The sequence below is a fragment of the Pteronotus mesoamericanus genome, unplaced genomic scaffold (assembly GCF_021234165.1).
Source record: "Pteronotus mesoamericanus isolate MK-2021 breed Mesoamerican mustached bat unplaced genomic scaffold, CSHL_Meso_final scaffold_408, whole genome shotgun sequence".
Classification (NCBI taxonomy): domain Eukaryota; kingdom Metazoa; phylum Chordata; class Mammalia; order Chiroptera; family Mormoopidae; genus Pteronotus; species Pteronotus mesoamericanus.
Window position 1 is genome coordinate 4,958,093 of NW_026555315.1, and position 26,801 is coordinate 4,984,893.

Sequence of the window (26,801 nt, forward strand, 5' to 3'; positions counted from 1 at the left end):
TGGCGAGAATGGATTCCAAGGCGGACAGGCCCCTAGTAGCCACCCTGACAAGCTGTGTGATCACAGGCAAGTCACTTAACCTGTTTCTGGTTCCTAAATGAGCTGTGAGGGGCCCTGAACCTCACCCAAGTGTGGGAACCACATGTGTAAACCAAATACTGGGAATGGCACTTGGCAGGCCCTCCAGACCCGGGGGAGGGACAGGCCACCCCCAACCCTGGCCCCAGCACACCCGCCCTGGGGCCCAGGATTTCACCGCGCGGTGCCCCCACCGCCAGCAGGCCAGGCAGCAACAGGACTATGATAAAGGTTGTCCCCCTCGCCCGCCCCATCCCTGCGCCCCCAGGCGTGTAAGGTGGGTGAGGGGCACTGGTCTGGGGCTGGGCTGGCTCAGAAGGCCTGATTTCCCCTTAGAATCAATTCCCAACTGGGGAAGAAGTTACTTGGAATCCAACAGCCTGTCTTGGTCTAGAAAACAAACAAATGACTTTAAAAATATGTATTAATAAAGCCCAGACAAATTCTTAGTGAACAGTGATTTAAGTGGTAGTAGTGATTCAGTGATTGTTAATTCCTCACAAATGGAGAATAAGGTCATTTACTTCGGAGCAGCCATGAAGTGCCAAGCACTCTGCTTTGCGCTCGAGTCCCAAAAGAATGGGTGTAAGACTGACCGAGACGTTGGCCTGGCCTTACTTGCAACAGGTTTTCTTCCCTTCAAGGCTCCTTTGAGATGCAGCTGGACCACTTCTCTCTCCTCTCCACTTGGCTGAGGACCAGAGCGAGCAGGGCCACAGGGCGTACCTGACCCGTCCCTATCTGGCCTCACTGCGGGCCTCCAGGGGACCGGGAACAAACCCACATTCACTGAAGGCTGCTCCCCGCAGCCACTTGGCGCGGCCAAGGACTCACGTGATCCTATCACCTCCAAAAGTAAGACAGTCCCTTTGTTCACTGTGGGGGATCTTGGGGCTGCTAACCTAGATCGGGCGAAGTCCGAGGTGCACAGAGCTCCCCGCTTCCCTTCCGTCAGAGGGTCATTATGCTTGGAACCGAGCAACTCGGTGCAACAGATCGTAAATGGTGTGTGGGGCCGGGGGCGTCACGCTGGGGGGTAGAGCCCTGTTCACATCTCCAGGGTCTGTTCACCCCATTCAGCTCTGGAGAAACGCTCCAGTGACAAAGGCACAGGCTGCTGGGGGCAGGAGGGTGACACTGGAGCTGTGGGGCTGACCACAAGGCGGGGCTGGGCACACCTGACTCCCCTCGCTGCTCTCACCCGCACCCTCTCCCTGGCGCCCGCAAGTGACGCTGGGCTAAGCCCTGAGCGGCAGGGGCACATGTGGGGAGCCCCCTCGGATGAGCTGGCTCTGTCTGGTACCTGAGGGCAGGTGAGAGCCAGGGCAATGATGCCATAGGGATGTCTCCACGAATCTGGAGCTGTGCACACCTGTGTCCTCAGCACCAGCATCATGCGGGTCCCCCGGATGTCCCCCGCTCCCCTGGGTGGCGCCAGGGCCCCCTGGAGCACGCCTGGGTGAGGAGTACAGCACCAGCCTGAGGAGGGGCCCAAGGTGAGGCAGAAACCTTGCCCCTGCCCATCAGGAAATGGGACGACGTTCAGTCCTGGATGCCATTTCTCTAAGGGGAGTCCCCAAGTCCCACAGGTCTGTCCTGGAAGAGGCCTAGACCTCAGTCCACGTGCTCCAGGACTCTTCGCTGGTCCCTGAGAATGCAGCCCAACCCGTCTTGTGTCTTGATGGAACCCAGTTCACTGACAGGGGGCGGCGTGGGGTGGCAGTGCAGAGGGGCATGGGGTGGAGCGGCACAGGGTCCAGGCCCCCAGGCGCCCAGGCCATGCGGAGAAGCAATGTCTGTCTGGGCCTCCGTGAGCTCTGGCCCCGCGTGCGGCCTTCCGGGTTCACTCAGGTGATGGCAGGAGGCCCCGGTGATGAAGGCAAGGGCCAACTTCCGCCACGGCACAGCTCCAGAGACAAGTGGACATTGCCCTCGATTCACCCAGGTGCCGAGGGGGACAGCTGATGCCGGACACTGAGGGTGGCCAGGAAGGCCCACGGTGTGAAGGCAGGGGCATCTGAGGACGGCCATCTGGACAGCCACAGCATGAGGACACAGGGGCCATGATGTGGGGGGAGGGCCCTACGAGGGGGACGGAGGCAGACGGGTCTGCAGGCAGCTCCTTGTGGCCTCCGTCACTTGGGGCCCAGGAGACGCCGGGCAGGGCAGGTAGGGGTCGGCCCTAGAGCCCCAGCCACAAGCCTCGGGGTGTCACAGGGCCCCTCACTTGGTCCATTGCTCCAGATCGGTGGCCTCCAGGCCCTCCCAGCTCCAGTGACAAGGGTGGGAAAGGTGCTGGGCCCTGCCCAGCTGGGACCCAGAGGGATGAGGACGTCAGGATGACGTGCAGTCCAGGGACCAGGGCGTCTACCATCTCGTTTTATTTTGCGGGGACTGAGCCTAAAGTAACCAGAAAGAACAACCGTCAAAGGGGACCCTGCTGCTCGGGGCCCAAGGGCGGGCTCACACTAAAAACCGGGCTGGGGCCCCCAAGGGGCTGTGCAACCTGCCGTGAAAGGAAGAGCTTGGGCACAGTTTCATTTTTTTCTTCCGGCAACCTTTCACTCCCTTCCAGCAGAGGTTTTTTTTTTTTTTCTCCCCTACAACCGGTATCAGAAAATAGCTTCTGGCTAGTTGGGCAGAAACGTTCCCAAGACTGGGAGGGGCGGGCCCGGACCAGGCCCAAAGGTCAGGACACTGCTCTGCGCCTGCGCCCAGGCCCCTGGGGCCCGCGGGCAGCCCAGGGCCACGGGAAGTCAGGGTCTCGGGAACACGGCCGGTCGCGGTCAGGCCAGGTCTGAAGGCTGTGCGGACTCGGTGGGCAGTTTGCTGACCTGAAAGAGGAGGCCAGGGAGCCACAGCCCTAACTTCCCCTGAGGCCCAGCCTGACCCCAGAATGGTCTCAGTTCTGGGATTTTTGACTCCGGAAAGGAGACGACTGTCCAGCCCACCTTTTGGGGCAGCCACGAGGATGACAATGAGCTGGGGTGGAAAGGCTTTTCCCATCCAGCAGTGAGCAAAGTGGCATTTTAACAATTCTCGCCCAGGAGTGAAACCAGCCTGAACGTGGCCTGACGCTCTGCACCCTCGTAAACCTGCTTGGTAAAGCGACCCATGAGCACGGAGCAGAGCGGCCCTCCGCTTTGTCCCCTGAAAGATTCAGATCACCACCCCCATCGAGAGAGGCTGACGTTATTAACCCGCCACCCCTTACACACATCCGCTGCAGAAATGCCTGCTGGCACGTCCGCCTCCCCCGCTGCGCCCCCCGCCCCGCCCTGCTGAGGGGGTCCCAGAGGAAAGCTGCCCGATTTCAGGCGAGCTCAGGTGTCCGACTAGCCCTCAGACAGGAGCTGACCCCGAAGTTCATTCTGATCACACAGGACAGAGACGCGGGCTCAGCTGAAGAATCCTTCACTGGGCAGGGGGGGGCGGGGGTCAGCTACCTCGCTGCCCAGAAGGAGAACTCCTGGCAGCTCTCGCGTGAGCTGGACGTGGAGGGAGGGGGAGGAAGGTGTCACCCGTAGGCCATTGGAAAACCAAGAGCCGGGTCAGAAATGACATCCCCAGAGGAAGGGCTAATAAAGCAGAAGTGTGTTTATTAGGCACCCTGTTCCTCACAGAGGAGCAAGACCCAGGACAGAGCACGCCTGTGACATCTCTCGAGGTTGCAGGAATCTCTCCAGACTCCAGAGAAGGCAGGTGCTGACAGGCCACCACCCCAAGAAGAACACTATTTGGCGGGAGGCGACCCTGGCATGAAGCCGGGGTGGGCTCCTCGACCCCACAAACACTGAGGACGGGTAGGGGCACCTGGGATGCCCACCCAAAGACTGGCCAACAGGGGAGCCTCCCAGCCAAGGCACAAGCTGCCCTGAGCCGTTGGGGGGCGGGGGGCGCGGGGCACAGGGAGCAGGAGAGCCCAGGCCAGGCCCCGAGGGCCCTCCCCGCACCTGCCGGCCACCTCAGTCCCACACGTAGGGGTTTCTAAAGACCTGAGAGTTCTTGTCGTCTTTTGGCGGCGTGGCCACCTGGTGGCTCCGAGCTGCATACATGTCTTCAGCCCGCAGGGTGGAGTTGGCACTGCCCATCACCTGGCTGTTGGCGGTGGCCCGCGGGAGGATGACGTCGTAGGGTCCTTCGGACTGGAAGGGAGAGCAGGGGGTCTCGCGGCCGGGCTCTGCCAGCACCAGCCTCCTGCGGGGCTCTGCCTGCCGGCTCCCCTCCCCACTCCAGGCCGGGTCCCCATGTCCGGCTGGGAGGACGACGCTGTCTCTGGACACGGAGGGGTAGCCTCTGACCTCTAGCCCCTTCTCTCCCCGCAGAGGGCCAGGCCTCTGGGCCCGGGGGCGAGGCCGCAAGGACGCTCCTGGGCATCACTTGGCCCTTTCGGAAGGAGCCTCTTCTCAGTCCCCTCGTGTCCCTCACACCTTGAGCCCAACGTTGGGTGAAGCACAGGGCATGGCCCTCACCTCCCTGGAGCTCCCAGCCCCCCTTCCCCAAGACTCCTCTCCGAGCCCGCCTATTAGCCGTAACACCCCCAACAGCGTCCTCGCCGTGGGTGCGCCTGGCCACCGACAGGCCTGCGCCAGGCGCTGGCTGTGCCCTCGCATTTCTTATCCAGGAGCCTCACTGGAGACCTATGACCCCATGGCGCTGCCTGGAACCGGGTGGGAGCTGCAGTGGTCCTGTTCTTGTGCAGGGGTCATGGCTGAGGGGTGCAGAGGGTCCCGAGGGTCCCCGCTCCCGGCCTGGAGAAGAGGTGAGCTCCTGGCCCACCTGCCTTTGCGAGGGAGAGAGCTGCCACCATGCCCCCTGCCGTGGAGGCTGCTGGGACCTCGCCGTGGGTGTTCTGGGACCCGGCGTGGGACAGACAGTCCCTGGGACTGTCTCAGCCACACCCACACCCAGGGGCGGACGGGTGGCTGGCAAGTGCTTAGCAGCTGGGGTGGGTGAGACAGATTCCAAATGATCAAGCTGACGCCACAGAAGGGACCGGCTCCATCCCTGCGCGGGCCCCGCCTGCTCTGCGTGTTTAGCAAGACGCCAGGTGATGGTGGCGCGGACAGTCTGGGGCGTCGTTTGGAGAATCGCTGTGTTAATCCGGGTTCCCTCCCCCCACCCGGGGAGTGAGGGGTGGTGAGCCTGGGGCTCGGGTGGCCGCAGTTCAGGCTTAGGCAGACGGAAGGGCCGCGGCTGGACATTTCAGAGACCTTAGCTTCACCCTGACCCGGGCTCCCAGCGGGAGGGCATGAGAACACCACCGCGCTGACCGCCCTCCTTCCTGTTCCCAGCACCCTGCCAAGGCGGTCACTGCCCTCTGCCCCCACCCCCACCCCGCGGCGTCTGCCAGCCCGGGAGGAGGAACATATAAGGAGTGAGTGAATCTAACCCACCTTCTTCCTGTTCCCGCCCCCTCCCTTGGCTGATGGAGCATCTGGTTTCCAGGGCCCAGGGGGGTGTGAGAGCTGCCGCCCGCCCATGAGGAGAGGGGAGCCTCCCCCGAGACAGCTGTGGCGCAAGCGTGGATACCTACCCACACCTGCTATTTGGTCCTCTGTCCCTTTGGAGCCACCCGGAATGACAGACCCCTAGCCGGCTGAGGCCCTCCTCTGTCCCCCCTCCCCAAGCTTCTGTAGGGGAAGCTGGCGGCTCCCTGTAGCGTTCTCCACAGCACGCAGTCCTGGTTAGTGCGTGACACCCAGTGGCACGGGGCGGGCAGGTCCCACCACAGTGTAACTGAAGACTGTGGGCACCTTGACTCCAGGAAAAGGGCACTGGGAGCTGGGGCTCTGAGTTCCCCAAATGGGGCCGCCTGCCTTCTGCCACCTGCACCCTGCCCCGCACGGCCCTCCACCCGCCCACAGAGGCTGAGCATCGTGGCTCCCAGCAGGGTCCTGGGGACTCGGGGCCCCACTCACCGGGCCTTTGTGCATCAGGGCCATCTCGGTGGGCTGGTACACGCTGGTCAGCAGCTGCCCATTGTACCCACTGTACGGCGACACTGGTCTCTTGGCTGCAAAGAAACACAGGAGAGGTTTGAAGGCCAGGCTCTCAGTTCCCTCTCTCAGTTGAGAGCAAGGCTTCCTGGGGCAGAGAGAGGGGGAGAGGCCAGGCTGCCCAGGGGTAACTCCTAACCCAGGAGGGAGCCTGGCCCGGGGTGGCTGGCTTGGGGGCAAGGCTGTGTAGGGGGCCCCCAGACCCCACACCCCTTGGTTCGGGTGCACGGGGAGCCAGGACTCCGCCTGCCTTCCCCTCGGGCTTTCCTGTGCGTGGGAACACCCCCTTCATCCGTCAGTTTAGAAAAACGCTCCTGTCAGCAACCTTCACATCCCCATCCGCCCTCAGGGGCCAGAGGCCACGAGGGGCACCTGGGCCTTCAGCCACCTTCCAAGATGGCCAGCCTCCAGCTCTGGCCTCTCCGGCCGCGGGCCAGCCGCCAAGCGCTGGGGTAAACACAGCAGAGACCCCACAGCCCGGGGGCAGGGCTGGGCGCCAGCTCCCTGCGCCCCACAGCCCACAGTCCCCGGGGGGCACTGAGCGCACATTCTGTCCTGCGGCCCCCGGCAAGGCTCCAGGCCTATTCTCAGCCCCAGGACGCTTCCCCACGCCTCCTTCAGGATGCCGGTGTCCCGCCCTGTTCCGCCCCGCGGGCGCTCCCCAGGTGTCTGAGAAACCTGCCGACTGACCCGGGGCCCAGAAGCGGGCTGGGCCTGGAGGGCAGGCGCACTGGGTGTCTGTCTGACTGTCTGTCTGTCTCTGGCAGGCCGATGGCCCCACAACTCTGAGGGATCACGACTACATAGGGCTTCTACGTGCTCGGCTCAATTGATTTTTCCACTTGGAAAAATAAATAAATAAAGGAAAAAACTCTCACAGCCCCAGAAGTATTAGCCTTGAGAGGACAAAGGCTGGGAGCCATTGGCCCCGACACGCACAGGCGGGTAAGGGCAGAAGTCGGGCGCTGGAGCGCCTCCCAACACGGGCCCGCAAGCCCCTCTCCCCCGCCGGCCTCGCCGATGGCACCCCCGGCCACGCACGCGCAACCGGTGCTGCCCAGGGGCCATGTGGGGGCAGACCGAAGGTCAGTGCCTGGCAGGACAAAGGTCGCTCCTTCCCCCCTCCCCCAGCAGAGATTACAGGCCCTCCCTCAATTTGTAGAGACGAGGTAGGGAGCCCGTTCTCAGGTTCTGGAACTTCCCCGGCCTCTGGCTTGGACCTCTGGCACAGGCCCCAGGGCTGGCACTTGAATCGGGCAGGTAACGCCTTCAGCCCCCAGAGAGCTCATCAGCACAGCCTGGGGCCGGGGCAGGGCTCTGAGCCTGCACCTCTGGCTTTCTGGGTCAAGTCGGGCGGCCGGGCTATAGCCAGCGGGCGAGGGGAGCATGCCTGGGGACACACTGAAAAATGCTAGTGGTCCTCACAATTTACAAAGGCCAGGGAAAGACTCCTTCTCCCAGAGTCTCCGCTCCTGCTTCCCACGCCACTTCCTGGGGGCGGCAGGGCAGGAGCGCTTGGCAGCCACAGTGAAGGCTTCGCTCCCCTTCCTGCCTCTTCCGCCGACCCAGTGTCCTCAGCCCGACCACTGAGCTGCCAAGAAAGCCTGTTCTGTGAATAATGAGCCTGGGCAGGAGCTTGGGGACCAGCCGGCTGGGTAGTGGGCGCTGTTTATTAGATTGGTATGAAGCATGAGCGCTTCTATTAAAAAGAAAAAAGGTTAGCCCTGGCCGGGTAGCTCAGTAGGTTAGAGCATGGTCCCGATACACCAAGGTGGTGGGTTTGATTCCCGGTCAGGGCACATATAAGAATCAACCAATGAATGCATCAGTAAGTGGAACAACAAACCGATGTTTCTCTCTCTTTAAAATCAATGAACTGAAAAGACTTTAAAAAACAACAACAAGAAGACTAGGGATATGTGCTTAATAGAGAAACAAGTTCTGGAAGGAAAACGGTAATGATCATAAAATAATCGTAATGCACACAGCCAACAGCTAAAACTTCCAGAGCACCTGCCGAGCGCCAGGTACATACATTAATCAACACTCATTAGCATCCTTTGTGGCGGGACCCACTCTCATCCTCATCTTATAAATGAGGCAACTGAGGAGCCTGGAGATCAAATACCGATCAACAGCACTGATTCAAATACCAGTCAGTTCTGGGGATGGAACAGGAAGGAACCAGGTAGAACTGGCGAAACAGTTGGGAGAAATTTTTTACGTGTAATGTTTGAAATTTTATGGTGAAAATATATTCACGAATTACGTGACTATAGTAAAAGAAATAAATTTTTTTTATAGCTAAATCTCAACCACCTTGCTCGAGACCAGCCCCTAGGCCTGCAGCAAAGGACGCGGACGAGGAGGGGGAGGGGCCCCGGCCTACCCGAGGCGGGCTCGTCCATGGAAAACGCCTTGTTCTCCACAAACATGCTCTGGCCCTTCTGCTCTTTCAGGATGGTCTCGTAGCCCACGCCGCGGGTCGGGTACAGGTCTCCCTGGTAGCTTTGCTCCGGGCTGGCCTTGGTCACCTGGGACACCTCAGGGATGACATAGAAGAGGACAAAGGCCCAAGCATTGGCGGCGAGGGCGATGGCCAGCGTGGGGTCGTCCCAGGTGGGCCTGTTGTGCTGCCGGTTGCCGTAGGTGTACATGACAATCCACACCACCCAGATGGCGATGGAGGTGGCCGTGGTGAGCAGCATGAACACCCCGTGCTTACGCCAGCGCTTGACGCGGCCACACAGGGCGGGCCAGGCCCCCGTGAAGGCGGCTAGCAGCAGCAGCATGACGTAGATGAGCGCCATGACGAAGTCCATGTTGGCGATGTCGCAGGGGGAGGCCGCAGCCCCGCCGGCACTGCCATTGCGCAGGGGGCCGTCCTCGCCGCCCCCCCGGACCAGCGTGATGATCAGCCACTCCGTGTTGATGATCACCTCCACCAGGGTCAGCAGCAGAGCCACGGTGAAGATCACCCAGCCCCGGGGCCCGTGGTTCTTGCGGGCCAGGAAGTTGAGGGCGAAGGCGTGGGCCACCAGGCAGGAGAAGCAGATGGCGAACAGGACGCCAAAGAGGAACCGCCGAGAGGCACAGGTGGAGAAATCGGGCTTCACCACGCAGGCAAACACGAGGCAGAAGAGGCCCAGGGTCCCCAGTAGGAAGAACACCTGGGTCCCCAAAAGGCTCCTCTTCTTGGTGTCCTGCACAAAGGGGAGGCTGGCCACAAGGATGATGGTGAGGACAAAAGTGGTGACGACGCCCGCCCCGGCCACGGCCTCCAAGACGATGCCCCAAGCCCCAGACTGGTCACACAGGTTGTAGTAGAGGGGGTTGAGGTTCGGGCTGCAGCCAGGAGGGACATGGCTCTGGGCCTGTGCCCCCGGGGACAGGAAGAGAAGCAGTCCCAGGCACGTCAGCAAGGCTCGGCGGGTGGCCATCCCGGCTCCCGGGCCAGGCTCCCACGGGGTCCCTAAAGAAAGAGGGAGACAAGGCAAAATCAGCCCTCCCAAGTCAGGCTCTGACAAAGGCGCAGCTTCCCCATCCCGAACCAGGGCAGCCAGGGCAAGTGGATTGTGAGACTGGCCCCCTGGGCTTCAGAATCTTTCCCAGCACAGAACTCCTGGGAGGCAAGATCAACTGACCAGAGAGGCAAACGAGATAAAGCCTACGTCTGTCATTCCTAGTCCTGGTCATGGAAGACAAAGAGACTGTTGGTGAATTTTCATGCCCCGCCCATCCACCAACCATAAGCGGGGTCCAAACTGCCCCTGAGGTTCTGCAGCTAGAGTGGGGGCGAGGGCATTTAGGAGCCAGTCAAAACCAAGCACGCCAGCCATTCGGCACTTCCTTGCTTGGTCCGGGACTTCCAGAGTTCAACAGGCCCAGTGGATACCATGCCCCCAAGCTCTGTCCACGGGATGCCTAAGTCCACAGTGGATCAGCCTAAGTTCATTCGTTCCGTCTTTCATTCATCCAGCCTGTATTTAATGAGCACCTGGGACAGGTGCTTGCAGCCAGAAAAAGGTGAAGAGGGTTGGAAAGTCCTACGGGATATTTACCGGCACTTCCCCGAGTCCTCCCTCCCGCTGCGCCCCACCCCCCTCCCCGTTCCTACTTTCAGGGCAAGGCTGCTCTCTTCAGAATCCCAAGCTCTTTGTCTCGCTCAGTTGCTGAAGTCTCAGGATAAAATAACTTCCCGGCTAGGGGGTTAATGACTTAATGCAAAAATCCTCCTATGAGACATTAACATTTTAAAAGCAAGAACCAGGCAGGGCAATGCAAAACCCAAAGGAATTAATCTATAATGAAACACTTTAAAGCACTGTAGCTAAAAGCAAGAAAAATGTCTTTTATTCACACCAGGAAGCTAACTTATTACCGTATCCACCGAGGAGTCCATGGACAGCAGCTTTACCAAAGGAAAGGAGGAAAACCCTGCACTCAACACCAAGTGGGTATTTCCTGTCTGAAGTGGGGGTAAGGAATGTAGCAGATTAAGAGAATTAAAAACCAAATGGAGTGAGCTTTCCAATCAAAGGCTTTACATTTACTTGGAGAACAGAAAATTTAAATGCTCTAAAATGTAAGTTATAAATTCCAACGTTCTATGAAATGCAGGTATTTCACATTTAAATCACTCCATACGTTCAAATAACTAGTACTAACCCCGGCTCTTCCTCTCACCTCTTGGGTCCAGGAACTCTCCAGAAAGACGGCAACCAAGCTTTCCTGGGCTGATAGTGACCACTAGTGGTGGGCAGGGGAATGGCATAATCCAACTCTGTCCTTCCCACCACCTCTCTTCTTTTTTCTGGGGGGTGCGGGGTGGTGGGGGGTGAGCTTTGCACGGTTTATCTCTTATGTTTTCATCATTCTTGGTTACTTAATTTCTTTTCCTCCCTCCCTCCCCCCTCCCTCCCTTCCTCCCTTCTTTCCTTTTTAATCCTCACCTGAGGACATTTTTTTTTAATTGCTTCAGAGAGAGGGAGGGAAACATCAATGTGAGAGAAACACTGATGGGTGGCCTTCACGTAGGCGCCCAACTGGGGATCAAACCCACAACCTGGGTAGGTCCCCTGACCGGGAATGGAATCTGTGAACTTTCAGTTACCATGCTCCAACCAACTGAGCCACACTGGCTGGGGCCCTGGTTACTTAGTTTCCAATAGGCAAACAAAAATCCTAAATCTCAGTCAATAGAAACTACTCCTCCACAATTAGATGGGAGGACACTATTACTAACTTAGGAAAAAGAAAAGCGAAACCGACATAATAAAGATGTATTTTCAACATCCTTTAAGATATCCTACATGCCCCTTGGAAATATTTCCGGTATCTCAGTCTTCTCTGCTACCTCCTTATCTTTCAATGAAGCTTGCATTTCCCATTAACTCGTTTTATTAAATTATTTTTCAATTACAGCTGACATACAATATTATGTTAGTTCCAGGTGTCCAACACAGTGATTAGACATTTCTACACCTTAGGAAGGGATCACCCGTCAACTCTTAGTAAATTAACATTCTGATGGGAATTTTACTACTGTTTTCCTAGCTACCTGGCCCTGTAACAGAGCCAGTTTCTTCTGACTTCCAATGAAAAAGCATGTTTCCCCTACACTGTGACTTACATAAGCTTTTGCAGGGGGCTTTGTGTAATCGGAGATCAATAAAGGACACACATTTGTGCTGACAAGCGTTGGACCGATAGGAGAGTCAGGAAGAAAGGCTAACGCGGAAGGAGAAATACCGAAGCCCTCCAGAAGGTAATATACAGATAACGTGCTAGGGGATCCTGAGCTCCCAGCCCCGTCTTGGGCCTCTTTGGTTCATAGGACAGCAGCGAGAACTTGGGGTAAAGCTGCGACACGTGGAACTGAGCACTGAGGATGGCGACCCAGGCTTAGCCTCCCGGCACCTGGACTGGTACTTCTCATTCCACCTGCCTCTTCCAGTCCCGGTTGAGGACAGGCAATTATTCCAATCTGCAAATATTTACTATTCGCTGAGGGGGACAAGGCCTAGTTGTTCTCAGAGCTTTGGAAAGTACAGAGGAACAAACACAGTCCCTGATGTATAGTATTTAAAAATCGAATAGGAGACAGAGCATTTACGGTCTTGCCACCCAGCATGTCATCAGTTTGGCTCAACGAACTCTTATAAAAATTTTTTTTAAAAAGTCTACCAGGACGGCTAAGATAGGTCCGTGAGAAAAGTACACAAAGAAGAATAAAGTCAGTGCCACACAATAGATTTTACCTCTGGGAGAGAGGAAGTTGTTACAGAAACCAAGAGAAAAGCAGCTCTTCCCCTGAGGGGTCAAAAGAGACAACATGGAGGGCTTTCTTCAAGTTCACGGAGAATGAACTAAGCGGCCAGCTTAAGTCAGATTGGAAAGGCGACAGGGAGGGAGTTCGGAGCATTATTCTAAAGGCGATGGGGAGCCCCCGAAGGCCGATTTTTGCCCGAGGCGGGGCATCAGCAGGGTTGTGCTTCAAGATTTGAACCTGGCACAAAGCACAGGCAATCGATCGATTGAGGACACCTTCGTCCAGTTTAAAGATCGAGACCAAAGGTAAGCCATAGTGGGCAGCTTTGAGAGATCCTTCCCAAAATGAAATCTAAGGCCTGGTGGGATGTGGGGAAAGGATACTAAGCCTACGCTACAAGTTCGACTCTGATAAAGCCACCTCATTATAAAATACCAGCCAGGGCCCACTGTGCTCTGCAGCCCTTACATCCTTGATCCATCTTACTTAGATCCACACCTGCCTGTGCCCGCCAGGCACACAGCTCTCACCTCTGTTCTCTGCGATCTTTGCTGCAGGTCCTGGACCACACCCTTCAAGTCTCGCTTCCGGGAGCCCCAGCGACTCGGGAACTTCCAAGGAAGGAAACAGGAACCTGCCCCTCCTCCACCATCCAGGTAGGGGGCTGCCCTGCAACCTACCAGCCCCAGACAGAACAAACTGTTCTGGTCCTGCTGTGTCTCGTTTCTCCGATTTCCTGGTAAATGGAAGGGCGAGTGGGGAGACAAGGATACACTGACTCGGGTGGGGAAACTGGGCCAGATGGGACCTGGCTCTTGTCCACTGCCTAGGACAGCGACCCTCGGACGCCAGCAGGAGACTTAGTGAAGGAAACTCAGAAAAGTTTGATGTCCGGGAGTCCAAGTTCAGCCAGTCAGCTGATGCCCCCTTTTAAGACTGTCAGGGGGCAAGGGCTTCAATGAAATGGACCCAGCTTTGCCTGCAGACCCTCACTCCCGTGGGCCCCTGGAGCCTACACATCTAGGCTGAGCCTTCCGAGACCTGAACCTTAGACCCTGGGCCCAGGTCTCCCCTCCCAGGCTCGGAGCTCGGAGGGCGGCAAACCAGACTGCATCCCCTGCAGCATTTAACGCGGGGCCTCGAACACTCTAGGCATTTGACACTCATTCACTAGACGGACTCAGTGCCCCCTTCCCCCATCCCCACCCTACCCCCTTCGTTTTGGAGTCCCCCCTTCCGCTTTAAGGTTATCAGCGGCATCAACGAAGGGCCCTCCCTCTGCGCCCCCCACCCCCCTACATCCCCCCTCACCAGGGCTGCAGCCCAGCCCCAGCCTCAGATTATTTCCTGACAAAAGGGTCCTTTGGCTTCACCTCCCTGGAATCAGTCATACAAATATTTTTAATCACCTCTGAAACCAGCCTTTCCCCAGGCTCAGCTACTCAGCGCGATGCAGTTCCAGAATCCCCTCCTGCCTTCCGTCCCTCTCCCGGGAGCGGAGAGGCCCCGGGAGTGCGGCGGCTGCGAGGCCCAGCCAGCCCCGACTGGCTTCGCCCAGCAAGGATGCGGCGGCGGGGGCCTCTGCTTTCCCAGAACAACCAACTCCTTCCCCTCCCCCAACCCACACAAAGGCCCGCGAGCCACCCAGAGAAGGGCTCCCGGGCTTCGCCTGGCCGCCCGGTCTGTCTCCCGGGCCCAGGAGTAGGGAGAGACACGGAGCACAGCCAGGTTACCTACAAGGGGGCCGTGGCCCTTGAGGGCTCCCCGTGGGAGGCACCTGTGCTCGCCCAGGAATGCCACAGCGCATCCTCCTTCCTCCCCGGCGCCGCCACTCAGCACTCCGTCCGGAGAGATGGATGGACCCACTGACAGCCTTCCCGCCGCCTCCCCTGCTCCCATCCCTCTCCTCCTTCCTCCCGACCTGCGAAGCCAGTGCTTGTAAGGAGCTACCTCAGTGCCCAGGTTGGGGGAGGGTGCGGGAAGGGAGAGCGGGAAAGGATTGGGGGCACTTCCTGGAACCCCAGCCGAGACCTGCACGCCGAAGGCGCGCCTTTGCGCCAGAAGTCCCAGAGCATTCTGAAACTTGGAAGTCCCCCCATCCAAGGCTCTGCTCAGGAAGTGTCACTCTGGAATGCGCCCCACCCCCATCGCACTCCCTCCCCCCGCCACACGTGAAGGCTCCGAGCGGGGCGGGGGAGCTCCCGGAGCACAGCGCGCTATTTCCACCTCTTCTGGCCCCTGTGCTTCAGATCCAGGCTGTGGAGCTCTTAAGGGGCTGGGTTTTCCTGGGTGTAAAGCCGCGAGCCTGGGGGTGAGGGGCGCTACTCAACCTCTGGGGCTGGGAAGGGCCCTGGAAAAGCCATTGAGCGTCAGGGGAGGAGGGAAGGGATCTAGAGGCCTCGCCGCAAGAAGTGGAGGCTCTTTGATCGTCCGAAACCCCAAACTTCGGGCAGGAACGGAGAGTGCGCCCCTCTTCGCTCCTCCCCCCGCCCCGGCTGGCATCTGCGCCGACGCTCCTACGGAACCGAAGGAGCCGGGCGGCCAGCCTCTCCCCCACCTCCTCTGGCCACAGCAACCTGCCCTCCCCGTGCGCCGAAGCGGGCAGCGTAAAGGACAGCGGCCCATAAGTCGTCACTGACGGTGGACTCGCGGAGAGGCGGTGGGGTTAAAGGGGACACGCCTAGGAGACCCCAGTTGTGGAGCTCTCCTCCGCACCCCCTCACTCGGAGTCGCCGCGTCGGGTTCCCCCACCCCCCAATCCCTGGAGGAGGGTCCGGTTAGGAAAGTTTCTGAGACTGAGCACAGTTGGAGCGGCGTCCTCCGCCCCCCGGTTCTTTCTGCCCTCGTCCACTCCCCGCGAGTCCAAGCCGACTCTTCCGGGCGGCCGAGGGGAGGACGGACAGGGAAGGCAGCCGTCCTTACCTGGGACGCGCCGCCCGGCCGGCTCCGGCGCGGGGTTTGGAGCCAACTCCAGCCCCAGGCGAGGCGCAGGCGGACGTGGGAGGGACTCGGCGCAGGGCGCGGGGCCAGGCCCAGCCCTGGCCTCTGGTGGCTGGGCCCGGGCGCGGGGTCGGGGCGCGGGGCCTGCCTCTCCCCGGACCGGGCTGAGCTGGCCAGAGCTCGGTCGCTCGCTCTCACGTTGGCCTCTCCCCGCGCTGGGCTCCTTTCTCTGGGCGAGGGTGGGCCGGCCCCTGAATCACCGTGACATCACCTCCATTCAGGCGCTGATCCGGCCACCACAGCTCCAGGTGTGTGCAAACGGTTTACACTGTAACAAAGCCCGCCCAGCCCTCCCCCTCCGACTCACCTCCAGACCTCCTCCAGGCTCCAGCTAGTCGCACTTTCCGGCAGGGGAGGGCGATCAGAGTTTCTGGCGGAGCTCGCCAGTGGGTTGTTGCTGTTTGCTGCCACGCCCCCGCGCGCGGGCGCGCGCACACTTACGCGCACTCAGTTTGTGGACTCGGCTTTCTCTCCGGAAAGCGGTTTGGGAACAGCCCAGCGCACCTCGCAGGCGGGCTCTCCTCCCAGCACGTATCAGCGCGCGCGCGCATGGATTCGCACGGGGGCCACTTTGACGCGTCTCTCCGTGGTGGACACCTGGCCTTTGTCACCTTTGTCTTGGCTCTCTCGCGAAGCACCCGCCGGACACAGATCGCTGCTCCGGGCTGGAGCGAGAAGCACACTCAGACACAAAGTCCGCCTTTGTCACGTCTTCTGTGCCCCCTCCCCTCCTCTCCCTGAACTTGCACACGTGGACACACCACAAACCGAGTGTCCGCCTCTTGCCTGCGCGGTCCTTCCCCAACACCCGGGCCACCAAGTGTGCGTGGGAACACCACTGTGCGGACCCCTAATGCGGTGGGCCTAGCTCAGAGCCACTCGGGACCGTGAGCAAACATCGCCCCGAACCCGACTAACCCGCGCCTGGGTTTCCAGAGACCAGCCCAGATTGCGGCCAACTCCGAGCGCGCGCTCCACTCGCCGCGTCCTGGGTCCCCGTTCCAACTTGTCCTAATTAGCTTTCACGCTTCGGTTCCCCTAGGTACGGTATTTAACCCGGCCCCAGAGGTCTTTGCGCTGCGGGCCCTCGGTCCTAACTCCGAGTCCTGCCCCTCCCATTGCCAGGGGACTTTTCCGCGAGTTTGGTTACCTTCGACTCTCTCCACGCGCCACGTTCACTCCCAGCCCCCGGGGTGGATCAGCGGGTCGCCACCCTTTCCCCTCTGGCCCCAGGAATCAGCAGAAAGGGAACCGCAGAACTGAGGAAGCGAATCCAGGCTGGGACCTTCCCAACTCAGTAAACAAGAGGAGATTTTCCGGCAGCCTGCCGTCCCCCGGGACTGCGGGCTCCGCGCGACGTGGGCTGCGCTGTCCGGGGCGCCCAACGGGGCCTAGTTAGCAAGGGCGGGAGGCCCGGCGGGACTGCGGCGCACCGGGAAAGGAGAGGTTGTTGGGCCTGGCCGGGGCCCCGGGGGCGCGGAGGGAGGGCAGGGCGCCGGGTCTCCGGGGTGCGGGCTCTCGTGACGCCGAGTTGCCTGGGGGACCGCCAGAGGCGCGCGGTGGGAGCCAGCCGATGGCAGGGTGTGTTTGCTCAGCCTGGAGAGCCGGTGGGGGTGGGGGTGGGGGACGGGCGCAGCGGAGGAGGACGGGTGGCAGCTGGTCATGGGCCAGGGGGTGGCAAGGTGGGAGGAGGGGCACCTCCCGGGCTGTTTGTTTTGCGTGCCTCAATCTATGACAACCAGGAGTCTAACTCGGTGAATCACCCTGAGCCGCCGGAGCGATAAACCTCGGGCTGGCTCCTCCTCTCGCACGCCGGCTTTTCGGACACCCGGGGGGAATGTTGGCTTAGCGGCGGGAGCTGGTCGGGGGGCGCCGGTTTTTCTAGAACCCTGCCTCCCTTTCTGTGCCTTGCTCCTAGCCGGCTGGCCTGGGAAATGAAGACTGAATTGTTTCAGTTCTTTTAAATATGAAGCCGAGGAGCGCGATTTTGCTGCAGAGTTATGCCTTTGGTCTCCCTACCTTAACTCCGCCCCCCACCCCACGACTCCGGGACACGTCCCCCGACCCAGTCCCCGTGCGAGGGTGTTACAGAGCTTGTAATAAGGTCCTGGCGGCAGGGTACCCACCATGAAAGGGTGAGCGGCGGTCCGACCTAAGTGAGACCCGTAAATCACTTTGGCCTAGTGCTGTTGTTCATTAACGAGGCTCGCAGCGCCGACTACCAGTGTGCGGGTAGGGGTCGCCCATTAATTAGCATGTGTGACAAGCCAACTCAGAGGCGGGGAAGGTGCGGGGGAAGTGGTCTGGGAGACTGGGACCTGTCTAAGGGACCTCATGGAGACACAGGGATTGTGGATCCGTCTCAATTTGCTTTCAAGCCTTGGGCACTCCTTCACCCACAGAGAGCTCTCCCAAGAAGCAAGTCTCCCCCGCACTCTAGGCGCAGGCAGGGCGAAGGTCGGAGTACCTGGTGCCTGGCCACCCACTGGGCGCCCCCGGAGTCGCTTGGACAGCTGCTGAGCTCTGCCCTCCACCAGCCCTGCAGGGCAGGTAGCCCTGGAAATGTAGGACAGTTTTCGGAGAACTGTTTGCTTGTTCCCTTTTCTCCCTGTCTCACTCTGGAACGTGATCTGCCTTCAAAACAAAGCAAGGCCCTGGGGCAGCTGACCTGGGTCCCAGGATCCCCGGTGCCCTCGGCTTCCTCCGTCCCAGGTGGGAGACTGGAGGAGACCCTGGGAGCCCTGCATCACCCCCAGCCCCGTGAGTCCATGGTGGTGGGTGCTGCTGGCCACAGGACGCCTGGAGGGGCGCAAAGGGAAGTTCTTTGGGAGGTGCTGTTGCTTCCCAACACTCCAGCTATAGGGTCTTCTGCGCTCACGAATGCCCTTCGCCCTTTACAATAACCCACAGGCACAGAAGCATCAAAAACTCCCATTTTCACTAAACAATGTCACTTTGAGACGCAGTCCCACGGAGTGTCTGTCTCCCTCCCTCTTCCTGCTGGCTGTGGAAACTACCTTTATTCATCAGAAGACTCCCCTCTTTGGCCTGAGGCCGTCTAAGGTACCGGAAGGCCCAGGGGTCAAGAGCAGCTCTGCCATCTGCCAGTTCTGTGACCTGGGCAAGTCACTTCATTGCTCTGAGGCTCGCTTTCCTCTACTGAAGAACTGGGAGAACGTCACCCCCGCCTCTCGCTGTAAGATATGGGCAGGCCCATGATTCTGTGGTCCAAACACTGGCAGCAAGAGCTGAGATACTCGGAGAGGGTAGCCCAATGCTGACCTTCTGCCTCACACCAGGGGCCTTGGAGACAGCGCCGCCGCCCTGCCTGCAGGCAGCAGGCCTTCCTGGGCAGCAGGCGAGCCCTGCCTGCGGGAGAAGTCCCCCTCCCGGGGCCGGCAGAGCCCTGCACTCAGAGTCCAGAGCAGGGGCCTTCCCTGGGCCCTGGTGGAGCCTGCCTGGAGGGCAGCTAGCTCCCTACAGGGACTTCCCTTTTGCCTGGGTAGCAGGAGTCCTGGAGTGCAGGTTCCACTTGCAAAATCTTTCAGGAGCCATTTCCTCCTGGGGAGCAGGAGGCCCCCTTTCCTGGGGGTAGAGTGCCCCCGGCCTTGTGGTCTTGGCCCAGTGGAGTGAAAATAGTTCCCTGCTGAGCTGAAGGTGGGGCTCTTGGCTCCCTGACAGCTAGGTGCCTGGTAAACAGATTTTGCATTTGCCCTCTGCTTGCCCCTGCTCCCCCACCCCCTCATTAACTGCTTACTGCCCAGGTGACAGTGTCTGGCTATGTGTCCTTTTCTCAGGCTCATGGGACTGTCTGCTCAGAGCAGCGGGTGCCGCCTGGTTTTGTAAGAGGACCCAGGTACTAGGATGGCCCCTTAAGAGGCAGGAAGCCAGGGGGCAGGGGGCAGGCGAGTGAAACACTCATTTACCACAACCGGCCGCTCATGGATGATTCCTCTGGAAACGTACCCGGAAGTGGGCCTTGGACAGAGCCTGCTGGAATGTCACCTGATGCTGAGCCCATCCATCCCCTCCCCCTCAACATCCACGGCGGCTCGGTGACCCTGACCAACCCCCTGTGGCAGAAGCAGCCTGGGTTTTTAGAGCTGCCCAGATGTGGACAGCCGCCACCCACAGACTGGGTGGATCTGGGAACCAAGGTCAAAGCTGAGGGTCCAGGGGTTAGGCCCTCAGCCTACCCATCCCTTCCCCTCCCCCAACCCCCGAAATGTGCAAACAGTGCTGCATTTAGGCCCCCCCTTGCCTTCAGGTAGAGTCTTACCCCAGACCTGAGACCGTTTCAGCGGTGGGCATACCTTCTACCTCACCTCCACTCCTGCAAACCCCCCGGGAGCTGGGGGACGTTTCTGACTTCGCCCAGCACTCTGCTCACAGCACCTGCACTGGCCCCCACCGCCTTTAAGTGAAAGACCAAACTCCCTGGCCCAGTGTTCAAAGCCTCTGCAGCCTGCATTCAGCCTGGGCCCCAGCCTCAGCTCTCCTCTTCCCCACAGGAAGTGGCCACTCCGACCTGAGAGTTCAGCTCTGAGTCAGGCCACCGCACTTGCCTTCCTGTGGCTTCACTCACGTTGCCCCCACTCTCAACCATGCTGTCATACTACCTTCAGCCTCTCTGAATCAGTCGCCCTTTAAAACCCTCTACTCCTCCCAGAAGCCTTAGCTGGTGACCCCACTCCATGGCACTCTGTCCCCCTCTGCGCTCCCAGAGCCCCGCCCAACACTGCTTTCCACTGTTGACTACGCTTCATGAATAGAGGTCGGACCTCAACTCCGTGATTGGCTCAGTGAGAATGGCCTCCGGATGTTATGCTCATCCTTCCCCCGTAGGATAGTGCTTCATACAACAAAAGTGGGCAGTGCGCGTCATGGGGCGATTGGCCGGAAACTGAGAGGGGCTACCAGCCCTCTCTAAGGGGAAGGGTCTAGGCTTGGCCCGGCCGCTGTCCTGAACCCTGGGCTCCCTCTGGCTCCCGACTCCCAGGCGAAGACATGCAGAGCAAGGCTGGCTAGTCTGATTATGCAAGACCCACAACAGCTTACCTCTGCAGAGCACTGTGCAATTTCCAGTGTCTTTCATATACACTTGATCTTTACAACCCTGTGAGCTCAAGAAGGCAAATATTCTTATCTCCATTTTATAGATTTAAAAACTGAGGTTCATAAAGGCCAAGTGATTTGCCATGAATTAAAGGCCATTTGTTTGAACGCCATTGGACTTGCAAGTCACTGTGCTATGCCCCGAAGCACTTTCTATTCTCTGGTACGGCTCTTATGTTTCCTGACTTGTTTAAAAAAGATTTTATTTACTTTTTAGAGAAAGGGGAAGGGAGGGAGAAAGAGAGGGAGAGAAATGTTGACGTGTTAGAGAAACATCCATTGGTTGCCTCTCGCCTGCCCCCAACTAGGGGCCTCGCCCACAACCCAGGCATGTGCCCTGACCAGGAATCAAACCCGTGACCTTTCAGTTTGCAGGCCGGCGTTCAACCCACTGAGCTACACCAGCTAGGGTACATTTCCTGCCTTATCGATGTTTGTTTAGGCACATGCCTTATGTCCCCTTAAGCTCTTTGACAGCAAGACATGTACCTGATCCCTCTTTGTGTTCCCTTGGTGCCTTGCCCGTAGTAGGGCCTCAGTAAACATTTGTGAGGAAATAAATAGATGAAGGAAGGGTCCGCACAGCACAGGCCCTCACGAGAGTGCCCTGGTAAGAGGGCAGACCAGGCGTCAAGCAGGCAACCTCCCCTCTCAGCCACCAACCTTCCTCCCAGCAAGCCCTTCACCTTCAGAAGCCCGCCCCAACATGGCGCTGCGATGGGCAGTTAGTCGCCCGGCCCGTGGCACAGCTGTGTCTCCCTCTCTGCCCCCTCCTCCAGCCACTGGCCCCTATGGTCACACCCTCTCTGTGCACATGTAGCCTGCCCTGCCTTCAAGGCCACTCAGCCCTCCACCCCCCTTGCCAGATGCCAACGTGGTTCACTGCACAGCATTCAGGAGACCCGCCCCCTTGCCTAGGGTTTGAGGGTGTCCCTGACTCTTGAGCTGAGCCAGGATCCCAAGGTGATGGGGGGAGAGCCAGACATGCCCGCACTCACCAGCGATGGCGCCTCCAGCAGGGCAGGGCCAGCCAGCTGGCTTCTGGGCGGTGTCCAGTCCCAGCTGTTCCCTGCACTGCTTGGGGTTTGACTCTCCCTCAGCGGAAGCCCAGCTGCGGAGCAGCCCAAGGCTGCCGGGAACCGGGCGTGCTATTCTGGGAGTGTGCTCTGCTCTGGGACGCTTGGCGGCAGCTGAAACTTTACCCCTCCGGTTTCCACGCTGCTCTTCTCTCCTCCGATGAGAAGGCAGAGCTCAGTCATTATGCTAAGTCCAGAGCCACTGATGGCGTAGCTGAGGGTCTTAATAGCAGCTGTGGTTATGCTAAAGTGGGACCTGGCCATAAACAGGCTCCCCCTCAGCCCTCTGATGCAGCAGCTTCGTTCCTGCTGTCACTCCTGCGGTCGCTCCCCGCTAGCTTTAGGTCTGTCCTCATACCCACCCTGCTACATTAACCCTGTCCCGGGCACCCTGGCACGGTCCCCTACAGTGACACCAATGATGGGGTTCTACTGAGGGACTTGATTCTTTCTTTTTTTGAATTGAGACTGTGTGATTTGATTCTGCAGTGTAAGTATTAAAGTGTCAAGGCTGGGTTTAGGTGACAAAGGACAGGCATCCGAATCAAACCCACCTCACAACAAAGCTAAGCCCTGTGACTTACCGATCTTTGGGGAGCCCTCAGAGAAGCCCCCGAGGTGATGGGGTCGGCCGTATTATCCCCGTGTGGGAACTGGAGGTCAGGATGGGAAGAGAGCCTGCGCACGGTCACACAGTGGCGGACATAAAGGTTCAGGCTGGTGTTCTGACTTCCTGCCACGGAACGACAGTCTCAGAGCTGGAAGGAGCCCCTGTGTGTCCAAAGAGCACAGAACGTGCTTATCTGTTCAGTGGAGTAACGGTGATCCTGGGCGCACGTGGGTGCTGTAGAGATTACCGGAAACCACACGGATCTGGGAGTCCCTGGCTGGAGTGCCCCGTGATCTAGAACTTTCTGGCCTCACACTCATCCCCCTTCCACTGCCTGATCTGTGTAGGGACAAAGCAGCTCACAAAAAGGGCGGAGATGCCCTGGCTGGTGTGGCTCAGTGGATTGAGCACCAGCCTGCAAACCAAAGGGTTGCCAGTTGGATTCCCAGCAGGGCACATGCCTGGGTTGCGGGCCAGGTCCCCATTAGGGGGCGCGTGAGAGGCAACTGTACATGAATGTGTCTCTCCCTCCTTTCCCCTCTGTCTAAAAATAAATAAATAAAATCTTTAAAAAAAGGGGGGCAGAGACACTTGTCCTTAGGCTTTCTCAGACTTTGGTGCACAGCTTCTGAATCAGTTGAGTTGTTTGTCTAAAAAAACAGATTTCTGGGTCCCCTGGGTCCCCTTGTGGATCGTGACCCGAAGTCTCTAACCCAGAAGGCTAAGAGCCTGTTTTACAAAATCCATGCCTTCCCCCATGAGATGAAAGATCCATGCAACACACACTGACCTTGAGAACCAGCAAGGCAAGGTTCAACCAAGGATTGCTCAAGTCAGCTATGGGGAAAGGAAGGAGAAACAGAGGCAACACACAAACGGTGTGGATGCCCCGTGAAGGATTCTGTCATTCCAGCCACTGGGCAGTTCCCTGCTTCTCGGGGAATGGGGGACTTTGGAGGAGGTGGGTAGCGATGGAGCCAGGGTGAGGAGGCCCAGAGCCAGCCATCCACAAGGGATGTGCTGCAGGAACCGAGAGGCTTGCAGCTTCCTCTGTGCCTCCCCGCACCCACCCCTGCCCCCCTGAGTTGAAGGGGTGATAGCACTATTAGGGGACTATTAGGCGTCTCTTCCATTGTCCTGCCCTCCTGCCCCTGACCAGTGATGTGGAAGGTCAGGGGGTCTAAGCCACATGACCAGCGATATGCTAGGATCAGGTCCTTGTTTTCCTAGTTTTGCCCGTTGCTGGGCACCCAGAGCTTCCTGCCCTGGTGACCTTCTGTACCTGGCCCTTCGTCCTTGCTCTGCTCCTGTCTGTCTAACTGCCTACCACAGGTCCACATGATTGGGAGGCCCTGGACTCTTGCCTGTTGGAAGGTGAGAACCTCGGGAAGAGGGAACGGGCAGAGCTCAAGTAGGAAGTGTGAACAAGTCAGAAACATTTCTCTGGAGCAGACCCCTTGTACGTCTCCTCTTCCTGGAGGTCAGAGGAAGTCACTGTATTACTTCTTGTTGGTGTTCTGTCCTGCCTCTTTATACCCAAACTCCTCTTTCTAGACACGGTAAGGCTCCGGAGAAACATCTCGCCAGCTGACCTTGATATAAGGGCCTTGGGTGCCTGTTTGGGACATTTTGGGTCAAGGTGGTGGGAGACAGGGGGAGAATAATGTTTTCTCCACCCTTCTAAGTGCATTGCTGGGAACTCTATAATAAAAAATACATTAACAAGAGAAAAACAAATACATTTACTAACATGTGCACTTTATGTATACATAAGAGACGCCCAGGGGAAAATGAGTAACTCAAAGAGCTGGCTTAGAGCTCGGACTTAAATACCATCTTCAGATAAAGGCAACAGAAAGAAAGGTGTGGGGAGGTCAGTATAAGGGAGGTGACCAGGAAAAATATGATAAACAAGAGTAAGTTTTGTTATGCAGATTTAGGTCCCTGTCTTCCCCTTTGATAAGATCCCCATGATTTTCATAGCCGTCTTTCTCCTCCTGGTGCAGAGGAGTAGGCACTAGTACAAATGGAGATTTTCTTTATACATATAAGTTTCCCTTCCAAAGGAGTAACTGTGACTGATTTTAGAGCCTCTCCAGAGTAGGTTGTTTTTCAAAATAATGAGCTCAAAATCATCCTTATGCTAAAGAGGTATGTTTTGGGATGGTGTATTCTGCCACTGTTCAGTGACAATTTAGCAAAAAGCACACCCAGTCACCTTCCTTGATGTTTCACAAGGGCTACACCTGGCCCAGAGGCATTATTAGAAAGTGACGAGTGCACACCTGGAGGTTCTTTGCATCCAATTTTCATAGGTGATATTGCTCATTCAAAGGTAAAGTTCAAGCACTGGCTGGGTAGGTCAGTTGGTTAGAGTGTTGTCCAGATACACCAAGGTTGCTGGTACAATCCCCAGTCAGGGCACACACAGGAATCAACCAATGGATGCATCAATAAGTAGAACAACAAATCACTGTTTCTCTTCTCTTCCCTCTTCTCTTTCCTTCTCTTCCCTTCCCTTCCCTTCCCTTCTCTTCTCTTCTCTTCTCTTCTCTTCTCTTCTCTTCTCTTCTCTTCTCTTCTCTCTCTTTCTCTCCCCACTTCCTCTCTGTAAAATCAATCAATAATAAAAGAAAAGATTAAAGAAAGGAAAAAGGTACAGTTCAAATACCATTCATTGCCTTTTCTTATTTCTGCATTTTTTTCCCATTGACTCATTCATGCACTGCAACCACTTGCTGCTTCCTGCTATCAGATGTGGGGCCTGCATCCAGACTCAAAGGGAAAAAAGGGGAGTGGGCACTTCTAGGGGATCCATGGCTCCTGGGCCTCTGCTTGTCCAAGGTCATTCTGATCTGCTTAAACTTAAGCGGCCCGTGCAGAAGAAAGTTACTCCCAACAGCCCTTTCGCCCTAATCCCGTATTGCATTTCAAAACAGTTGTCCTGGTATTGTGGCCATTTCCTAACCAGGGCTGGGACGGCTCATTCCCTCTCCTCAGACCTGCTCTGGCAATAAAATGTGACCCAAAAGCGCCCCCTTGGGGGGTGCCTAGCCTGCTGCTGCCGGCCCTTTGGTCCTGTCCACACCCCTCCTCCAGGGCCTGGGGAGTTCGCCCGCGGGACCCAGGCCACAGTCTGACCCCAGGAGCTGTCCCCCTGCCCCACCCACGGTGCAGCATGCAAGCCAGCTGTCGGCAGTGCTTCCCAGCTACACGCCCTGGGGTGGGATGGTGGAAGTGGAGTCACTGTGCAGGGAGTCGGGAGGCCCGCGCTCAGCACTCGCCAAACTGTGGGGTAGCTGGCTGTGCAGCCACGGAGATCTCCAGTCACTTCTCCGGAGCTGTTTTCTCGCCTGAATAATAGCGATAACTAACGCATACTACGTGCCGGGGACTGATTATGTTATGTATTAACTCCTTTGCTCCTCCCAATAGTCCATGAGGTAAATACAGTGACTCATAAATAAGGATAAGCAATGAAACTCAGAGAGGCTGAAGTACCTTGTTTAAGGTCATTAGCTAGGAGGGGAAAGGTGGCCCCAGAACTTGCACTTCTAGCTGCTATGCATGCTGCCTCTTGGGATAGGAAAAAGTGTATTGGCTGGCTAGGGCTGTGTAACAAGTTCCCATGGCATTTAGTAGTACAAAGCAATAAATAAGCATTATGACACAGAGTGTCTGCGGTCAGGAATCAGGAGTGGATTAACTAGGGGTCTGGCTTGGCTTCTCTCACGAGGCTATAGTCACCATGTCGGCCAGGGCTGTGGTCGTCCGAAGGCCACACTGGGGCTGGAGGGTCTGCTTCCAGGATGGTGCCCTCACATGGAGCTGGTTGTTGGCTGGAGGTCTTGGTTCCTCACCACATGGACTCTCCACTGTTGGGGTGACTCCATCTCTGCCTTTGACAGCGCTTGACCTTTTTCTCTGTATCTCTGTGTCTTCTTTTCTATCTCTTATAAGGACACTTGTCATTGAAAGTAGATCCACCTTAATCCAAGGTGATCTCATTTCAAAATCCTTAATTACATCTGCAAGGACCCTTATTCCAAAAAAGTTTAAGGTTAGGGGTTCCTAACATTCTGGGGTGCCAGGTGAACATATCTTTTTGGGGGGAAGTGAGAGACACCATTCAACCCACTAAACCTCCCAACCAACTCCGTCCCTGTTATCTATTCCTGTATAATAAATGACTCCAAAACTCAGGGACTTCAAACTGCAATCGCTGTTTTCTTACCTCTCATGGCTTCTCTGAGTGAGGAATTTGGGAAGGACTTGGCTGGGCGGTTCTGGCCTCCAGCCTTTTGCACACTTGCAGTCAGACCTGGGTGGTGCTGAAACGGCCTGCCGTTGAGGCCGTGGGGGTTGGGCAAACAGCTTTCTCTCCTCCTGTGGCCTCAGGGACTCTCTGTGTGGCCTCCAGGCCCCGTGGGCCAGTTGGGCTTCCTCATGGGAAGGCAGCCTGGGTGAGGTCAGACCACTTCTTCACTAGCAAGGCAAAGAGCTTGCATTTTGTGACCTAGCTTCCAGAATCACCAAGGGTCACCTCAACTTCTCCATCATTCAAGGCAGCCACCAAGCCTTGCCCTCTGCCTAGGTTCTCAACAGCTCCCTGCAATAGTGCGTCTCCCTTCACAGCTGCAGAGACTGAGGCT

General features: G+C 57.8%; 1 protein-coding gene across 6 annotated transcripts; it reads right to left on the reverse strand.

Moving 5' to 3' along the window:
- Window positions 1–2,200: 2,200 nt before the first annotated feature.
- Window positions 2,201–21,604, reverse strand: GPRC5C (G protein-coupled receptor class C group 5 member C). Of its 6 annotated transcripts, none has more exons than XM_054592919.1 (6): window positions 21,462–21,522; window positions 15,656–16,013; window positions 8,467–9,549; window positions 6,000–6,094; window positions 4,074–4,223; window positions 2,201–2,478 (listed from the first exon to the last, which is right to left on the reverse strand). In XM_054592919.1, exons 3-6 carry the CDS (start codon window positions 9,515–9,517, stop codon window positions 2,446–2,448), a joined length of 1,329 nt encoding a protein of 442 aa, XP_054448894.1. In that variant the 5' UTR covers window positions 9,518–9,549; window positions 15,656–16,013; window positions 21,462–21,522; the 3' UTR covers window positions 2,201–2,445. The 6 variants fall into 6 exon arrangements, with proteins under 6 accessions (XP_054448894.1, XP_054448893.1, XP_054448895.1 ...); XM_054592918.1 differs by lacking the exon at window positions 21,462–21,522 and adding an exon at window positions 16,499–16,885; XM_054592920.1 differs by lacking the exon at window positions 21,462–21,522 and adding an exon at window positions 16,267–16,282.
- Between the last annotated feature and the right edge of the window lie 5,197 nt (window positions 21,605–26,801).

Coding starts and splice junctions, on each gene's coding strand:
- GPRC5C (XM_054592923.1), bottom strand. CDS start 9,517: ATGGCCACCCGCCGAGCCTTGCTGACGTGCCTGGGACTGCTTCTCTTC. Junction 6,095..8,466: donor CATGGACGAGCCCGCCTCGG/GTAGGCCGGGGC, acceptor GTTTCTTTGCAG/CCAAGAGACCAGTGTCGCCG. Junction 4,224..5,999: donor CCCTGATGCACAAAGGCCCG/GTGAGTGGGGCC, acceptor TCTCCCTTCCAG/TCCGAAGGACCCTACGACGT.